A 20,170-nucleotide genomic window follows, 5' to 3' on the forward strand; every position below is an offset into this window, starting at 1 on the left:
AATTGGGGCAGCGCGTACTTCATTAATTCAGACAGTATACCCAGCCAGTCAGAATTTGTGTATTAAACACCAGTATCTGGAAAGTTTGTCCATTTTGTGATAATTCATAAAGTAAGATGTCCTTCATCTGGCAATATACAGTAGCTCCAAAAAGAATGAGATCTTTTTGAAACATTGGTTCATATTGTATTATTGTAACTTTGAGAGTATTTGAAGGGTCTGAAGTATTAGAACATGTTTCCATGTTGCAAAGTAAACTACACATTGTTGACAAAAAAAATTTAGGACGTATGACTTGGCAAGGATTTGTAACCTATTTCCATTGCATTTGCAGCGCCTGATCAATCTCTCTGAGCTGACTCCGTACATCTTGTGTTCCATTTGCAAAGGTTATTTAATAGATGCAACTACCATTACAGAATGTCTTCATACATGTAAGCGTATAGTTCATTACATTTCCAAATAATATATTAAGTTTTTGAAATGTCTTGAAAACATTCTAATTCCAATATTTTTTTCCCAACAGTTTGTAAAAGCTGCATTGTCAGACACTTTTACTATAGCAACAGATGTCCAAAATGCAACATTGTAGTACATCAGACACAACCTCTTTACAACATAAGGTAAGAAAAATAAGTAACATTTATATAATAGGTATACTTTTTCTGAAAGATTGAAATTGTGTAGTTGGTAGTAAATTCTTGACCTATCTCAAAATGACGAGAAAGGGAAATGCATATTCTTTAAAGAAATACATACAGAGCACTTACTGTATACCAGGCACTGTGACGTCTGCTGTAAACCTTAAAAGAAAAAAAAAAAGGTACAGACCTCTTTTCTTGAGGATTTAAATTCCATCACTGAAGTTGATGATGCTAATTTAGACTTGTCATTTTCTGTGTATCTAGAATTCTGTTTTTAAAATAACTGAAATAACTGGCCTCTTTAGAAAAACCTATCTGTCATAAGTCATTGTGGCTTATTAATCAAATTTTCATTTCATGCTCAGTTTGCTAAGGAAAGAAAAACACTAAAAGTGGACTGCTTTCATTTGTTTAGTAAATACTATTATGTTTTTATTACTTCACAGGAGAGTATTTTGCAGATGATACACAGAATTTTTAAGTACTGTCTCTGCCCTCAAACTCACATTCTTATTTGGGAAATAAGACCAGTTCACATGGAACAATTTAGCAAACTGTTCAAGAGTCTATAATTACTTGTAATTATGACAATGTGTAATTACTTGAGTTTCTCTTAGAAGAGAACCGTTAGTGCTACCTAAAAGTAACTCACCTCTGAGAAAGGAGATATTCACTCCTAACAGAAAACAGTTACACACAAAGAGCATCATTCACTTTACCAAATGCTTTTTCTGAATTCTGAGGTATTCTCCATCCTTTCCTTTTATTAGGTTGGACCGACAGTTACAAGACATAGTGTACAAATTAGTGATCAATCTAGAGGAAAGTAAGTTTATTTTATTACCTAGTTGTAAATCCCCGAATCTCTTCTGACTCTACTAGTTATATTTTAAGTGTAATTTAGTCTGTGTTTTATCATTTTTTAGGAGAAAAAAAGCAAATGCATGATTTCTATAAAGAAAGAGGTCTAGAAGTACCTAAACCTGGTAAGTTTGGGTGTATATCATAATGTATTTATAGATTAAAAAATACTAACTTAATAAAATTCACTCCCTTTGAGGTTCTTTTTTGGTGATAGCTGGTTATTTTTTGATCAAAGAGAGAGAAAGATTTTGAAGGCAGTGACTTACTGTAACCCAATTTGTAAGGCTTGACGAGTAGAGGCTCTGGAGCTGGATTGTGATTCTGGCTCTGCCACCTTATTAGGTCTATAACTTGGACAGATGACTTCAGTGTTTCAGCTTCTTCTTCTATAAAGCAGGGATAATTGTAGCACTTTATAAAGTTGTTGTAAGGACTCACTAGTAATGTGAAGCACTTAAAACAGTGCCTGGAACATAGTAACTGCTCAAAAACTAGCTTTTATGGTGATGGTAATGTCACAGTATGGAAGTTAGATTTGAGTTTAAATCCTCATTCTTCCACTTACTATGTGGGTGACTTTAGGCAAATTGCCTAATCTCATTAAATTGAATCTCATTTTCTTTACAGTTAAAGTACGTAAAGTACTTCAATTAAAAAAAAAAAAAGCAGTAGTACCTATGCCATGGAATCATAATCAGGGTTAAATACAATAGTGCATATAAAAAGTGCTGAGCATGAGCCCTGGCCCATAGTAGTGCTTATTAAGGATTACCCACAGCTATTGTTGCTTTTATGCTGAGCTTTCTTTGTGGCCCTGATAAACCAGCCACATATGTCTGCCTTCCACTGTGGAGCACTCCCCAGGCTTGTCACTAATTTCACTGGCTTTGACAGTTTAGCTAATGTTATTTGAAAAAGGGAGAGTGAGTGCTTTATGATCTTTTAAATAGTCATCATAGTTAAATCTGTGTAATTATTTTTCAGAAATCTCAATTTATGAAGTTTTTATTCTAACTCAACTTTTTTGTTTGGCTATCAAATAGCTGTTCCACAGCCAGTCCCTTCAAGCAAAGGAAGAACTAAGAAAGTCTTAGAATCAGTGTTTCGTATTCCGCCTGAACTTGACATGTCTTTATTACTAGAGTTTATTGGGTGAGTACCCTAAACCTCTACCTCTAAACTTTAAAATAAAGAAATTTTAAAGTCCCAACAGTTACAAAATCATCCTGAGCTAAGGTACTAGAGAGTAGCACAATAACTACTTATATCTCTATCATCTGGCTTTCAAAATCAACCTTGCTATTATGGCAGAAGGCACTTGGCTACCTCTCCCTATTCATTCCCTGCTTCCCTTAGAGGTTAATAACTGCTCTCCTAAAAGTAATGATTATCATTCCCATGCATTTTTTATGTGTTTACCACATGTGTATGTATTCCTAAACAATATGTAGAATTGTTTTTGTCCATTTAAAAACCTTAAATGGTGTCATACTGTTTTCCAACTTTTTTCACTTAGCACTGTGATTCATCCATGTTAAAATGTATAACTAGTTCACTCATTTTCACTGGGTGTTCCCTTAAAATAAACATACCATAATTTATCTTTGCTTGTACTTTGGAGCACTTAGGTTGTTTCTAAATTTTTTTGCTATTGTACACAGTGTCACTTTAAACATTTTTTACAGATCTCCTTGTGTCTTTGTGAGATAGTTCTCTAAGAGTGTAGATTTGTTGAGTCTTAGGATATGTTCCGGAGAAGGCAATGGCACCCCACTCCAGTACTTTGCCTGGAAAAGCCCATGGATGGAGGAGCCTGGTAGGCTGCAGTCCATGGGGTCGCTAAGAGTCGGACACAACTGAGCGACTTCACTTTCACTTTTCACTTTCATGCATTGGAGAAGGAAATGGCACCCCACTCCAGTGTTCTTTCCTGGAGAATCCCAGGGACGGGAGAGCCTGGTGGCTGCCGTCTATGGGGTCACACAGAGTCGGACACGACTGAAGTGACTTAGCAGCAGCAGCAGGATATGTTCAACTTCAACTTTACTTGGTTTTGCCAAATTATTTTCCAAAAATTGAATCTCTCTCTAATTCATATAAATTGCTTCTTTCCAACACTGTAACATATAGTGTACTCCATTATATTGCAGCAGTGTTAGACCAACTGTCATCATAGAGTTGGCCTGTATCAAACTGTAGTTTTTGAAATAATTACATGGTTTGCGGGATAAACTAAAATGCTTTTCTTGGAAAATCTGGATCTTCTATTTTATGTCCCTGATGACTATTTGACTTCTCAGTCACTTCCTCCTTATAACTCTAGGTTGCCTGTATTATTTATTTAGTATCTAGCTTGTACTATGTTGTATTTATCTCTTTATGTACTCATTCTGTGTTCTCAAATATTATGGATCCCTGAGAGGTGAGAAACCTTTCTTATGCCTCCACTGAGCCCACATAGTAGTGTTTTGTGATAAATGAAATAAAGATCTCTTTAGAAGAATAAGAAATCATATAATACCAAACTTTAAAACAGCACTTTCTGTAAAGAATGTGTTCCAGCCTAAATGTCCAAAAAGGAACTAGTAAATTAATGGTATGTGGAACATGAGCATGTGCTAGTAACATACGTGCTAGTATGGAACAATTGCCAAAATTCACTTTCTTAAGTGAAAAAAATAAGATGTAGAAGAGAATATATAGGATGTGCTCATTGATGTCTTTTAAGAAAGGGGGTGGTGGACATATGTGTGTGTATGTATATATTTCCCCCCACAACAAGGATAAACCATTTCTGAAAGGACATTTAAGAAAATGTTGATAGCAGTCACTTCTATAAAAGGGCATTGGAGTTTATGAATCTAGGATCAGAAAAAGTCTTACTTTTCATTGTGTTTGACTTTTTACCATGTAACTTGATTTTTAATAAGTCTAGTTAATTAAAATTGAAAATTGAAGGGAATTTGTATTTCTGAAACATTATTTTGAAGAAATGTAACCTTTTCCACTAATGCACAATAGGAACTTCTTTTAAACCTTTTTTGAAAAGTGGCAGTAACGTAAAGATGGCAAATATGTGCCAAGTGTGCTACATTATCTCTGCCTCTGCCAGCAGCACAAATCAGTACTTAATCATGACATGCTTGACCACAGTATTCAAAGTAGTCATTACCATTTACCAGGGCTGTTCCATTTTTAACACATTCCCTGCTGTAGAAAAAAAGAAGCCCTCACTTGGAATAAGATCTCTATTTAAGTCCTAACTCCTTTGTTATATAGCTTTGTAAAATTGAACTAACCACTTTCTGTTAATGCATTAGATGCTTATTAAGGTGCTGCTGTGTACCAGCACAGCAATCTGCTAACTGTTGGGAATGTAATTTGGATAAGTCAGCCATGGCCCTTGCCCTCATGTAACTTGTAGTTTTTAGCTTCTTCAGCTTCCCTGTCTGTAAAATGAGAGAACTGACCTTTGTATGTTGTTGATTATGATGGGTAATCTGTCTACATCAGAAAATAGTCTTTTATCTGTTTTCAAATGGTTATGGGGAAGAAAGCTTCCAATGTGGCAAGAAGTCCTTTTGAAGTCACCAGTCCTCAGAGTTAAATCCCCACATGTTTATTACATTGAAAAGCGTGGTGTTACCCCTGAAGTCAGGCTACTGAGGGTAAGCCATAGGAAGCTCTTTCATGGTAGGACAAATTGCGGGTGAGATTTTTAACCTGATGCAAGTATAAGGGTAAATTTGATCCAGCTAATGACCCTGCTTGAATTGGAGGAGCAAAAATACTGAGCTGGGTTCAGCCTATCGACAGTGGTTTTTCAACCGCTGGAATGAGCATCAAGTGAGATTCCCCACTCCACCTCCAAATTTGGTGTGCATCTTTTGTGATCTTAAGATAGTCTTGTACAGTACTTCTTTTTGTTTTCCAGTTTCTATGTGTAAGGTAGGAAATTATAAAAAGAAATAATCTTAGGCAGTATAGTGTATACAGAAAAAACATAACTCAAGGTATGTAACCCTTAGGATGTAGCTTAACTCCTCTGGTCATCGGTTTCCATATTTCTAAGTTAGAGATTATAATACCAACTCACAGGATTGTCATAAGAATCTACATGCGGTATTCCTCACATGTCTAAACTACTATAATATATGCATATTGAAATAATGCAGTCTCATTCAGAAATAAAGGTTAGTCTGGTGCTATAATATGTACAGCATCTGCCTGGTAAAGAAAATAGACTCACATGAGAGTATATGATAGAAGACATGGCAAAAATTTAATGTAATCTTAAGCTCGGTGGTGTTTAGTAAACCAGAGACTTGCTATTTCACTGTATGCTATGCTAGCCAACTAGGGTCTTATGTTCAGCTCCGGGCACTACATTTTAAGAGAGTGGTTGGTAAATGGAGGTGTAATCAGAACAGTAAAAGGTGTGAAAACCATGTCATGTGCGGTGGCAGAAAAACTGAATCTAATTCTCAAGAGCACCAAAAGGTGAAACTAGGACCAGTAGGTATGTTACGGGAAGAAACATTTGATTCAGTGCAAGCAAGTGGTTTCTGAGATCAGATCAGATCAGATCAGTCGCTCAGTCGTGTCGGAGTCTTTGCGACCCCATGAATCACAGCACGCCAGGCCTCCCTGTCCATCACCAACTCCCGGAGTTCACTGAGACTCACGTCCATCGAGTCAGTGATGCCATCCAGCCATCTCATCCTCTGTTGTCCCCTTCTCCTCCTGCCCCGAATCCCTCCCAGCATCAGAGTCTTTTCCAAAGTTGCCCACAAATGGAATGAACTGACTTGTCACTAAGAAGCTATCTCTTTAGACGTTTAACCAGAAGCCACGTGCCCATGCATCATGGATTCTATAGAGATAATTCTTATGATGAAGAAGAGGCTGTTTTACTTTATTTGATGTTACTTATTTTTTGGCTGTATGGCTTGCTGGATCATAGTTCTTCAGCCAGGGATTGAACCCACACCCTTGGCAGTGAAAGCAGAGTCCTAACCACTGGACCACCAGGGAATTCCTGAGAATATTTTATAACTCTTAAGATTATGTTATAATCTTAGGTTTAAATTCTATATATAATATGTATACATAAATGATGTTTTATATTTATGTCAATATAACATACTTTATAGTTAAAACTTGTATATTTTAATGTCTTTATATTTGTATTATAAGAATACTCTAGATGATGCTATTGTGATTTTGCCTATTCTTCACATGATGGGAAAGAAAGAATGTGGGCTTTAAGAATTCCCTGGTGGTCCAGTGGTTAGGACTCTGCAACTCTCACTGCCACAGCCCATGGCCCAAGTTTGATCTCTGTTCAGGGAGCTATGATCCTGGGCAGCGTGGCAAAAAAAAAAAAAGGAATGTGGGCCTTGATATGTACACCTGTGTTTGAAACCCAGCTTTATTACTTCCTGGCTCTGTAACCCTAAGTAAGTTATTCATCATCTCTGAGCTTAGTTTTCCTTATCCATATCCTGGAGATTCTAGTGCCTGATTTACAGGGCTACTGTGAGGACTGAATGAAAAACATTCGTAATATATGAAGACTTAATATAACTCCTGGTGCATAGTACATGCTCAAAATAGTTTGTTCCTTGTCTCTTCATGATATGAGTAATTGATTTAATCAAAAGTCTTTGTCCTTGTAGGGGAAAGACAAATTGAGTAAATCATGCCCAGGTGATTATGCTACAAGTAAAACAAGAGGAAAAGTAGCAGCTTTCTTGTAAGGACTCTATCTTGTAAATGTTACTGTTGAGAAAAAAGCACATTAATTATGATAAAGAAAAAGACGTTTTACTTTAAACTGGAAAATGTTAGAATGCTATATGTGGGGGAAATCTAAATATTAAGACTATGCTTTTGATTCCTGGAAGAAAATATATAAAGCAAAATAAACTGTGGTATAAAACTGCCTTTACCTTACCACTAGGTGGCAGATATGACAATTAACTGTATCTGTTCATTTCATAAAGGATTAGGTGACTGTGTTTTAAGATTAAATTGATGTTTCTCAAATATTTATATTATGTTATTTTTCTGTGTTATATGATTAAATATGTAGTTTAAAATTGATTAATTTTGCTTTCATTTTTCAGTGCTAATGAAGGCACAGGACATTTTAAGGTATTTTACTTTTATTTTTCATTTGCTTTACAAGAGGGCCCTATAAGACACAAATTTAAGATTAACAATCGTGTGGAGACTGTCTTTGGTAACAATAAAAAGTATTTTAGAAATAAAACTTGTTGAAATTTGGAGTATATTCAATAATGCTCTCCTATAATAGATTTTTGAGAAAAGAGTTATTAAGTAGGGATTTATTATTATTTCACAACAATGGTTTAAAGAAAAATAAGTGAGCAATTTTTAAAAGTGAAGCCAAATGCTGTACTGATTTGGTGACTAAAAAATATTTCAAAGCATTTTTTGCATAGTTGGCATTTAGAGTTAAATATGAACTTATAATTTCATTTTCATGTAACATCTTTGGTTCAGATTAACTTGCCTCAACTTTTCGCTTCAATCATTTAGTGAAACTTTAGCAGTAAGAATGAATTCTTAAGTTCAGAGTTGTCTTAAAGGCTTCGGTTTCACAGGTGCCATTGCACACTGTGCAGCTCCTGTAGTATGAGTCACTCAGGAAAAGGAGACTTTTTTAAAGGGGGTAAATCAGGCCGTAGAGTTACTTGGGATTATAAAAATATAAAGAAATAACTGACTTTGATCTGCTTAGATTTTCAGTGACTTTGTCAAAGTCTACACGAAAATATGGGTGAATTATACCTGGTTGGGCATAGTGTTTTGTTTTGTGACTCTAGTGGCTTAAGGGACATGAGTTGATGCATAGGAATAGATGAGTACTTTTTTGGACAAAGTATACTATAGGTTTTTCCCAGAGATCATTGTGATGGAGGGGATGCAGTGTTAGGTTTGCCTCTTTTAACCTCTTCTAAGTTGTAAAATACCAAACTTACAGTGATAAACTTTAGGAAGTCCTTTCATAGTGTGGTGGGTGGGAAAGCAGCATAACAGTTTCTGTATGGGACAAGTACAGTCATAGGCTCCTAGAGGTCACTGAAGACATCTGTGTAGTGACCTGTAGTAGCCAGGTGAGCCAACAGAGTATAAAAATCTCATGAAGAAAGAACTAAAAATTAAGTTGGAATATTAGCCTATTACTTCCACAGAAGCACATGGGCACGGAGAATATGTATGTAATTCGGAGCCTCACACATCAAAGAAATACGACATTGCCTGCCACCTATGAAGTGTTCTTGCCCAAACAAATGTGAAGCTGATCATACCCCTGGATTACTAATTTACAGGAAATCCAGGGGACACAGGAACTTATTTAATTACTCTGTAGGAATATAATAAGCCAGATCTAGATAATGGAAAACTGCAGGACAAAGACAAACAGTTCTGTTTCTTCAGCAAATAAAAGGGAAAGACATAAAGAGGGAACATATAGATAGAATATATTGATTAGAAGAGACTCAAGGGACATCAGTGTATGGTGTTTATTTGGATAGGATTTGAAAACTAAAAACTTTATGAGACGCTAGCCCCCAGTTGTAAGTAACATAAATATCCATCAACTGATGAATGGATAAACCAAGTATGATATATCCATGTAATGGAACAGTATTTGGCTGTACAAAGGAATGAAGTATCGATACATGCTACAACATGGATGAACCTTGAAGACATTTAAGTGAAAGAAGCCAGGCCCAAAAGACCATGTGTTATTTGATTCCACTTACATGAAATGTCCAGTATAGGCAAAAGCATAGAGATACGGAGTAGATTAGTGGTTGCCAGACACTTGGGGGTGAGAGGAAGTTGGGAGTGACTGCTAATTGGCATGTGTTTCTTTTTGGGTGATGAAAATGTTCTAAAGTTAGGTAATGGTGATAGATGCACAACTATATAAATACACTAAAACCCATTGAATTGTATACTTTAAAATGTGGTGAATTTAATGATAAGTGAATATCTCAGTAAAGCTGTTAAAAAACAAGCCAAGGCCAAGAAAACTTCAAATAGAAGCATTGTTTATAATAAATTTAGCGCATGCATTTTGAGAAAACAAAAATATATCTGATAAAAATAATATATACATAAATTAAAATTTTTATTCTCTTTGTAATGACAACCCTAAAAATAAAATCATTTTCTACTAGGTAAAAAAATTTAGACAGTTGGTGAAATTTGTACACTTACTGTCTATTTTCTGATATTAAGAAATTTTAGAGTATGGTGGCAGTATTATGTTTTTTAAAGGAGTTCTTATTTTTTAGAGATGCATGCTGAAGTATTTACAAAGGAAATGATCATGTAAGGGGTTTGTTTCAAAACAAGCCTGGGGAATGGGGGCCAGGAAGCAGTTGGGATAGGAAAAGGGTGGGATTTATTTAAAACAAGATTGACTTTGAGTTGATAAAGATAAGTTTATAGGAGTTTATTTATACTATTGTTAAAGTTTTGAAGCATTACGTTTTCAGTATTAACTAAACATTCCCGTGTTAATTTGCAGGCTTATGTCTGTATGAGGTAATGAATGTATTGTTTTAGAAACAAATGATCCTATTTTTGCATTTTTTGACTATTTTTACTTTGCTAAAACAGTGTTTTTAAAAAATACTTTCTTAGCTAACACTTTGGCAATCTTATCATTTTTCTTTTAATTCTGCATTTATAGGGGAGTTCTAGTTATAATCTACTGCTTAAAAAGCTGCTTTTATTTTTTATCTTGGAGTTCAAATAAATATGTCTGACTAGGATTGGATCAGTCACTCAGTCGTGTCCAACTCTTTGCGACCCCATGAATCACAGCACACCAGGCCTCCCTGTCCATCACCAACTCCTGGAGTTCACTGAGACTCACGTCCATCGAGTTAGTGATGCCATCCAGCCAACTCATCGTCTGTCGTCCCCTTCTCCTCTTGCCCCCAGTCCCTCCAGTATGAGAGTCTTTTCCAATGAGTCAACTCTTCGCATGAGGTGGCCAAAGTACTGGAGTTTCAGCTTTAGCATCATTCCTTCCAAAGAAATCCCAGGGCTGATCTCCTTCAGAATGGACTGGTTGGATCTCCTTGCAGTCCAAGGGACTCTCAAGAGTCTTCTCCAACACCACAGTTCAAAAGCATCAATTCTTCGGCGCTCAGCCTTCTTCACAGTCCAACTCTCACATCCATACATGACCACAAGAAAAACCATAGCTTTGACTAGACGAACCTTTGTTGGCAAAGGAACGTCTCTGCTTTTGAATATGCTATCTAGGTTGGTCATAACTTTCCTTCCAAAGAGTAAGTGTCTTTTAATTTCATGGCTGCAGTCACCATCTGCAGTGATTTTGGAGCCCAGAAAAATAAAGTCTGACACTGTTTCCACTGTTTCCCCATCTATTTCCCATGAAGTGATGGGACCAGATGCCATGATCTTCGTTTTCTGAATGATGAGCTTTAAGCCAACTTTTTTACTCTCCACTTTCACTTTCATCAAGAGGCTTTTGAGTTCCTCTTCACTTTCTGCCATAAGGGTGGTGTCATCTGCATATCTAAGGTTATTGATATTTCTCCCGGCAATCTTGATTCCAGCTTGTGTTTCTTCCAGTCCAGTGTTTCTCATGATGTACTCTGCATAGAAGTTAAATAAGCAGGGTGACAATATACAGCCTTGACGTACTCCTTTTCCTATTTGAATAGTGCCTAGTTAAACTTTTCACCACATAACTTATGGCATGACAATCATAAAGTCTGTTTGCTGCATTCAATTTAAAAATATTTCACCAAGCAGTAGTACATGTCAGAAAAAATTTCCCAGGAATCTTATTTTCTTTAACTTTTATTTATGAAAATGTTTGAACATACTGAAAAGTAGACAGAATAGAACCTCCATGCAGCCATCACACAGTTTTACCAGTTAACTAATGACAATTGAATTTCTTTTATAATTCCATCCACTTCCCTTATTTTTTGGGGGACTTTGCCACAGGGCTTGTGGGATCTCAGTTTCCCAAGCAGAGATTGAACCTGTGCCATAGCAACGAAAGCTCTGAATCCTAACCACTAGGCCACCAGGGACTCCCACACTTCCCTTCTTTCTAATGTTTTTCTGAAACAATTCCTGGCATTTTGCCACTTCCTCTGTAAAGTATTTCAGTAATCTTAAAAGATGAGTTGCTTTTTTTAGTGAACATGTATCATACCAAAAAAACAAGTTACAAAAATGTCAGTGTAGTGAAAGATAAAAATAAAGTGACAGACCTATTTTAGATGAAAGGAAATTAGAGAAGCACGACAACAAAATACAGTGTGCGTTCTTTCATTAGATTCTGGATTGAAATAAGAACAACATACAAAGGACATTATTAGGACATTGGAAAAATTTGAATTTGGACCCATTTAGATAATTGCATTGTATTGTTATAAATTTCCTGAATATTTCCTCATAATTATATTGTAGTTATGAGGGAGAATACCTTTATTCTGAGAAGATAACTACAGGTATATTTTGGGGTAAGATATCTCAATGTCTGCAAGTAACTTAAGAAATGGGCTTCCCTAGTGGCTCAGACAGGAAAAGAATCCATCTGCGATGCAGGAGGCCTGGGTTCGATCCCTGGGTTGGGAAGATCCCGTCGAGGAGGGTATGGCAATCCACACCAGTATTCTTGCCTGGAGAATCCCCATGGACAGAGGAGCCTGGTGGGCAATAGTCCATGTGGTTGCAAAGATTCAGACTGAGTGACTAAGCAGCAGCAACTTAAGAAATAATAAGTGTCTATGTATGCACACACATATACATATATGTTGGAAGAGATAAAGCAAATATAGCAATATGTTAATATTCTAGTTCATAAAGTAGATTAAGTCTATCTGGATCTTCATTTTACTAGTCTTATAACCTCTTTGTAAGTTTGTGATTTTTCAAAAGATTGGAAGTGGGGAACAAAAAAAGATGTTTCTTACCAGGTATCTAGTCAGTGTACAAATTTTTATCTTAGTCCCGGTGAGTGTTTTATTTTAAATCAAGGTCCAAATAATGTTCATACATTGTGATTGGTTGATAGATCTTTAAATCTGTAAGTTTTCTGTTTTTTTTCTCGCAGTTCATTTCTGTTTCTTTTTTCTTGCAGTTCATTGTTGACAAAACTGAGTCATTTGTGCTATATGGTTTCCTACAGACTGGGTTTTGATGTTGCATCTCTGTGATTTAACAAGTTCTGTCTTGCTCGTAAACTGGTAGTTACGTCTGAGTATTGGTCATACAGGTTTGACTTGAGGGAACTAAGAATACTTTATAGGTGGTGGCGTTTTGTCCACTGGAGGCACATAATGTCTGGTTGTTTGTGTCTCTTTGTTTTTGTGTGTGTGTTTTTGTCTCTGTTTGTGTGTGTGTCTTTGTAATGCTAACAAGTATTGGTACTCAATGTCAAGTCCATTAACTTAATAGGGTTTGGAAAATGATGTTATTCCTCCTCCGTTTATTGAAATACTTCTATAAGAGAAACTTCTGTTTGGTTAGCCAGCAATACCATTCATATAGGAAAGAAAGGATAAATGCTGATTCTTTGTCTTTACTTCCCAGGTTCAAAATAATGAGTTGATTCTTTAGCATGCTCCAGTCATAATCAGTGTTTTTGTTTTACTTTGCATTTAAATATATTTGTGGTTTAAATCCTCTTTAATGATCTATTTTAATGTTCAGATTGTCATATCTTAAGATAATCATGGCTGTAATAACAAGATATTTCATACTCCAACTCTTAAATCTCTTGCCCCAGACACAGAATCGGTCATTTCTCCAAGGTATCCTTGGGTGGTATTTCAGAATTAAAATCTGGTTGCTAGGAATTTACCTTGCTACTGGGTTGGTAACTATTTTCAGTTGACAGAGGCAGGAATTTTTTCAAGGTAAAATGAGTTGATCTTTTTAAAAGATATTTTTAGTAGTATGTATTTTCTATAGCCAGAAAATAGCTGAATGTCTCTTAAATCTCCCTATAGATTCTATCTTATTATTCCAGCTTTCTTATCAAATTGACCTTCTGTGTTAACAGGTGGTAGGGAAGATTTTTGTGCTTCTCAAGGCACTTGATAGGATTCAGGCTATTCAGGCAATGGTACCTACAGTGCAGTGCCTTCATCAAGACTGCACTTGGAGCACTGCTGTTTTGCTCCTTAGTGAGAAAGACTGCCATAGATTTTCGAGATGATTTTTATATCTGTGTTAAAAAAACACGAACCTTTGCCATTTTTGTCTGCATTATTATCAGTATCCATGATGACAACTAGGTCCTCTAATTACATTCCTTCACATAAAGGAGCACAATAAATCAATGCACTAGTAATAACTAAGTACGTACTGTGTGCCAGGAATTATAGTTATTACATATATTAGGGCTTCTCTGGTGGCTCAGATGGTAAAGAATCCACCTGCAATGCAGGAGACCTAGGTTCAATCCCTGGGTCAGGAAGATCCTCTGGAGGAGGAATTGGCAACCCACTTCAGTATCCTTGCCTAGGGAATTCCATGGACTGGGGAGCCTGGCAGACTCACAAAGAGTTGGACACAACTGAGCAACTAACACATGCACACATACACACACATACTTTTTTAACACCCTTTCCTCATGATAATTCTGTGAGGTAGGTGCTGCTAGTATCTCTGCTTTACAAATGGGGAAATGGAAACACAGAAAGCTTTGGCAAGTTGTCCAAAGACTTGCAGCTAGAAAATTACAAAACCAGGGTTTAAACCCAGGCAGTCTGTCTCTGGAATATTTGCACTTAATCTGCTATCTGTTGCACTATGGTATTTAGGGATAAAGCTATCGTTAGGAAAGTTCTTAAGAAACCAAATTACAGAGAAGAGAACTGAGTGCTGTTACATGGGACAAATACATGCTTAACCTGCCTGCGTCATTTTGGTAACAATTCTAGGATTTCTTTCTGCTAGTTCTAGAAAAATACTTTATGTTTTCCTAAAAGGTACTTTTTAATTCTTATTACCCTAGCTTTTCATTTTTGTTAATAGTAATATCCTTTTAATTGCCTCAGAGATAGAATAGCAGGGAAAGCATTTAGTTTGAGTCTACTTTAAAACCCTATGGTCTCTCTACCCATCACCTTAGACCATTGGATCAGATTCCAGGCATTTATGTTTATATGTTAATCTTTTTATTTTCCACTATTGCAAGAAATTTCAAACTCATACAAAAGTAGACAATAGTAAAATGAATGCCTGTGTACATGTATTACTTAATGTCGATAATTATAAAATCATGGCCAATCTCAGTTCATCTTTACCTTTATCACTTCTCCTATATAATCTTCAAGCAAATCCAAGACTATAGTTTTATCAGTAAATAATTCAGTTTGCTTCTGAAAGATGAGGACTTTTTATAAAAATATAATAATGATGCTATAGTTTTAAAAATTAACAGTAATTCCTTAGTCAAATATCCACATGCTATTTCAGTTTCCTATGAAAGTTGTTTTATAGATTTTTTAAAATCAGGATCCAAATAAGATCCATATATTGTAATTGGTTGATATCTCTTATTTATAGGCCTTATATCTTTTTTAATCTATGGATTCCTCCTACTCTTTGATTGGTTGTGTGTTTTTTTTTTTTCTTGCAGTTTTTTTGTTGAGGAAGCTAGGTTCTTTTAGATATTGAATCTTGGGTATTCACTGTCAATAAATTTTGCTCTAAGTTTTAAAGCCTTTCTATTAAAAAAAAATTGTTGACATTTTTTAGAGAGGAGAAGCTAAGCAAAAATTCTTTTTTTGTATGGGATAGATAAATTAACTCAAATTTCATGATATTTTTTCTTTTGTAAATCTTTTGAATCATCTTTGCTATAAAATATGTTTTAAGGTTTATGCATTTTATGTATTTTTTACCTGAAATTGGTTTGTTTATTTACTCTTATAGCCATTGGAAAAGAAGTTTGTCCGAGTTTCAGGAGAAGCGACTATTGGACATGTAGAAAAATTCCTCAGAAGAAAAATGGGTCTTGATCCAGCTTGTCAGGTAGAGTATATGTATGTTAAAAGTCAGGGGAAGGGACTGACTTCCCGGTGGTCCAGTGGCTGGGACTTCACACTCCCAGTGCATAAGGCTTGGGTTCAGTCCTTGGTCTGGGAACTAGATCCCACATGCTACAACTAAGACCTGGCACAGCCAAATAAAAATAAATATTAAAAAATGGGAAGTTGTGAGATTACCTTTAGCATATTGAAGAACTATCTCTAGGATTTCGTGCAGTGGCTTTTGTTTTATGACATTGTAGATATTATAAATAGTTACTGAATATTGGTACACAGTGATCCCTACCCCCAAGTTTTAATCATATTTGACTTACTGGCTGTTTCTTGCTGCCGTTGATTACCATCTCTGGGTGTCAGAGAAAAGCTGAGGATATGAGAATGATTAAAGAGCTTCTAGAGCCTCAGCTCCAGCTCTTTTCTTTTTGATAGTAGAGCAAAAGTATACTTTTCTATCCATTCAGTCTCTTCAGAGGCCATCCTTATATCAGTATCTAGCTCAGGACACCTAGAAAAGTGAAATATCTATCTAGTATAGACTGTTATTTTTCTAAGGATTGAAAAAGATCTTCCATTCTAGTTGTATAATACTTTCTTTTGTAAGATGAAAATCTCAAACGCCATGTATTATTGAATATAAAATGTGAATATACTCATAGTTTAGTAATGTGGGCCAATGAAAATGCACATTTATATAGTTTTGCTGTTTCATTAGTCAAATTTAAAAGGGATTTTTTGTTATTTTTCATCATGTGTAAAATTTCACAGAATAATTTTTTTCTAAAATATCTATTTACTATAGATTAAGTTAGTAAATATTTTAAAACTAGATGAAATTTTGCTATGCTTTTAGTATCAATATCTGTTGGTACTAAATATATATTGTTCAGTCGTGTCCAACTCTTTGCAACCCCATGGACTGTAGCCCGCCAGGCTCCTCAGTCCATAGGGATTCTCCAGGCAAAAATACTGGAGTGGGTTGCCATGCCCTCCTCCAAATATATATATTAAATGCAGTTAGATGTGACTTCCCTTACTGACTTTGACATCATACTAGCTATATCTCATGGCAACTGAAAACTGGAAATGACTTATTTATTACCTTTATTCTGGCTTTTGGTGAGAAATAGATAGCTGTTTACAGATTCCTGAACAAAGAATTGTGAGTGACCCCATAATAGTCTATTATTTCTAAGAGCAGAAATCAGAAGAGTTGTACCTGATTATATAGAATAAGAAGTGGCACCCAAGAGGCTTTCTTTAGGGTATAGATTACTTTCTCTGTGGCTAGATATTGATCAGAGCCATTGATAAATTTCACATTTGGTATTTTAAGAAATTTGGTTGCCAAAACTCTAAATTGACTCTATTGTATAAAAATGTGGGTTTATTTTTTTCCTCATTTCATAGAATTCAAGGCTTTTAACATTTTGAAATTTGTTTCAGTCTTTAATTTTCTTTCTCAGCTCTTGGTTCTCTAGGTAAATATTTTTTTCTAATTCAGGTACTTTATAGCTGGTAACATTCATAAATTACTATTTCACCAAAATGTTAAAATAATAGAACAGTAATTATCACTTATGCAGGCCTATTTGTGACTAAAATTGTTGAAGCTTTCTAAATCCAAGGGAAAATAAGCAAGAGTTACTTCTAATATGAATGAAACATTGAGCTAGTTAACCATTCAGTTCTGTTCAGTCATTCAGTCATGTCCGATTCTTTGCAACCCCATGGCCTGAGCATGCCAATGGTTAATAGTTAACCATTAAACAAAATAGTTAGCCATTAAACAATTCTTGATCAACCCAGTCACTGGAGTCTTCTGTGCTGACCTTCTTTAAAACCATTTAGTTCCAAATGGAAAATGTATGCTTTGTTTACAGATATGTGACCTTCATGAATGGTTATTTACTAGCAGGAATGCATGATTACTAGTTCAGTTTCAGTTCAGTTCAGTTGCTCATTCGTGTCCGACTCTTTGCGACCCCGTGAATCGCAGCACACCAGGCCTCCCTGTCTATCACCAACTCCTGGAGTTCACTCAGATTCACGTCCATCGAGTCAGTGATGCCATCCAGCCATCTCATCCTCTGTCCCCTTCTCCTCCTGCCCACAATCCCTCCCAGCATCAGAGTCTTTTCCAATGAGTCAACTCTTCACATGAGGTGGCCAAAGTACTGGAGTTTCAGCTTTAGCATCATTCCTTCCAAAGAAATCCCAGGGCTGATCTCCTTCAGAATGGACTGGTTGGATCTCCTTGCAGTCCAAGGGACTCTCAAGAGTCTTCTCCAACACCACAGTTCAAAAGCATCAATTCTTCGGCGCTCAGCCTTCTTCACAGTCCAACTCTCACATCCATACATGACCACAGGAAAAACCATAGCCTTGACTAGACGAACCTTTGTTGGCAAAGGAATGTCTCTGCTTTTGAATATGCTATCTAGGTTGGTCATAACTTTCCTTCCAAAGAGTAAGTGTCTTTTAATTTCATGGCTGCAGTCACCATCTGCAGTGATTTTGGAGCCCAGAAAAATAAAGTCTGACATTGTTTCCACTGTTTCCCCATCTATTTCCCATGAAGTGATGGGACCAGATGCCATGATCTTCGTTTTCTGAATGTTGAGCTTTAAGCCAACTTTTTCACTCTCGACTTTCACCTTCATCAAGAGGCTTTTGAGTTCCTCTTCACTTTCTGCCATAAGGGTGGTGTCATCTGCATATCTGAGGTTATTGATATTTCTCCTGGCAATCTTGATTCCAGCTTGTGCTTCATCCAGTCCAGCATTTCTCATGATGTACTCTGCATATAAGTTAAATAAACAGGGTGACAATATACAGCCTTGACATACTCCTTTTCCTATTTGGAACCAGCCTGTTGTTCCATGTCTAGTTCTAACTGTTGCTTCCTGACCTGCATACAGATTTCTCAAGAGGCAGATCAGGTGGTCTGGTATTCCCATCTCTTTCATAATTTTCCACAGTTTCTTGTGATCCACACAGTCAAAGGCTTTGGCATAGTCAATAAAGCAGAAATAGATGTTTTTCTGGAACTCTCTTGCTTTTTCCATGATCCAGCGGATGTTGACAATTTGATCTCTGGTTCCTCTGCCTTTTCTAAAACCAGCTTGAACATCAGGAAGTTCACAGTTCATGTATTGCTGAAGCCTGGCTTGGAGAATTTTGAGCATTATGTTACTAGCATGTAAGATGAGTGCAATTGCGGTAGTTTGAGCATTCTTTGGCATTGCCTTTCTTTGGGAGTGGAATGAAAACTGACCTTTTCCAGTCCTGTGGCCACTGCTGAGTTTTCCAAATTTGCTGGCATATTGAGTGCAGCACTTTCACAGCATCATCTTTCAGGATTTGGAATAGCTCAACTGGAATCCCATCACCTCCACTAGCTTTGTTCGTAGTGATGCTTTCTAAGGCCCACTCGACTTCACATTCCAGGATGTTTGGCTGTAGGTCAGTGATCACACCATCGTGATTATCTGGGTCATGAAGATCTTTTTTGTACAGTTTTTCTGTGTATTCTTGCCACCTCTTCTTAATATCTTCTGTTTCTGTTAGGTCCATACCATTTCTGTCCTTTATTGAGCCCATCTTTGTATGAAATGTTCCTTTGGTATCTCTGATTTTCTTGAAGAGATCCCTAGTCTTTCCCATTCTGTTGTTTTCCTCTATTTCTTTGCATTGATTGCTGAAGAAGGCTTTCTTAGGTCTTCTTGCTATTCTTTGAAACTCTGCATTCAGATGTTTATATCTTTCCTTTTCTCCTTTGCTTTTCGCTTCTCTTCACAGCTATTTGTAAGGCCTCCCCAGACAGCCATTTTGCTTTTTTGCATTTCTTTTCCATGGGGATGGTCTTGATCCCTGTCTCCTGTACAATGTCACGAATCTCATTCCATAGTTCATCAGGCACTCTATCTATCAGATGTAGGCTCTTAAATCTATTTCTCACTTCCACTGTATAATCATAAGGGATTTGATTTAGGTCATACCTGAATGGTCTAGTGGTTTTCCCTACTTTCTTCAATTTAAGTATGAATTTGGCAATAAGGAGTTCATGGTCTGAGCCACAGTCAGCTCCTGGTCATGTGTTTGCTGACTGTATAGAGCTTCTCCATCTTTGGCTGCAAAGAATATAATCAATCTGATTTTGGTGTTGACCATCTGGTGATGTCCATGTATAGAGTCTTCCTTGTGTTGTTGGAAGAGGGTGTTTGTTATGACCAGTGCATTTTCTTGGCAAAACTCTATTAGTCTTTGCTCTGCTTCATTCCGTATTCCAAGGCCAAATTTGCCTGTTACTCCAGGTGTTTCTTGACTTCCTCCTTTTGCATTCCAGTCCCCTATAATGAGAAGGACATCTTTTTTGGGTGTTAGTTCTAAAAGGTCTTGTAGGTCTTCATAGAACCGTTCAACTTCAGCTTCTTCAGCGTTACTGGTTGGGGTATAGACTTGGATTACTGTGATATTGAATGGTTTGCCTTGGAAAAGAACAGAGATGATTCTGTCGTTTTTGAGATTGCATCCAAGTACTGCATTTTGGACTCTTTTGTTGACCATGAT

General features: G+C 36.4%; 1 protein-coding gene across 1 annotated transcript in view; it reads left to right on the forward strand.

Moving 5' to 3' along the window:
• The window catches only part of PCGF6 (polycomb group ring finger 6), a 53,099-nt gene that overhangs the window by 22,155 nt on the left and 10,774 nt on the right, over positions 1-20,170 (forward strand). Inside the window, exons 3-9 of the mRNA XM_005888041.3 lie at positions 335-434; positions 527-623; positions 1,415-1,470; positions 1,571-1,630; positions 2,552-2,660; positions 7,637-7,664; positions 15,486-15,584. Coding sequence (XP_005888103.2) covers positions 335-434; positions 527-623; positions 1,415-1,470; positions 1,571-1,630; positions 2,552-2,660; positions 7,637-7,664; positions 15,486-15,584 — 549 coding nt within the window. The remainder of the gene's footprint in view (positions 1-334; positions 435-526; positions 624-1,414; positions 1,471-1,570; positions 1,631-2,551; positions 2,661-7,636; positions 7,665-15,485; positions 15,585-20,170) is intronic.

This window comes from Bos mutus, chromosome 26 (assembly GCF_027580195.1).
Source record: "Bos mutus isolate GX-2022 chromosome 26, NWIPB_WYAK_1.1, whole genome shotgun sequence".
Classification (NCBI taxonomy): domain Eukaryota; kingdom Metazoa; phylum Chordata; class Mammalia; order Artiodactyla; family Bovidae; genus Bos; species Bos mutus.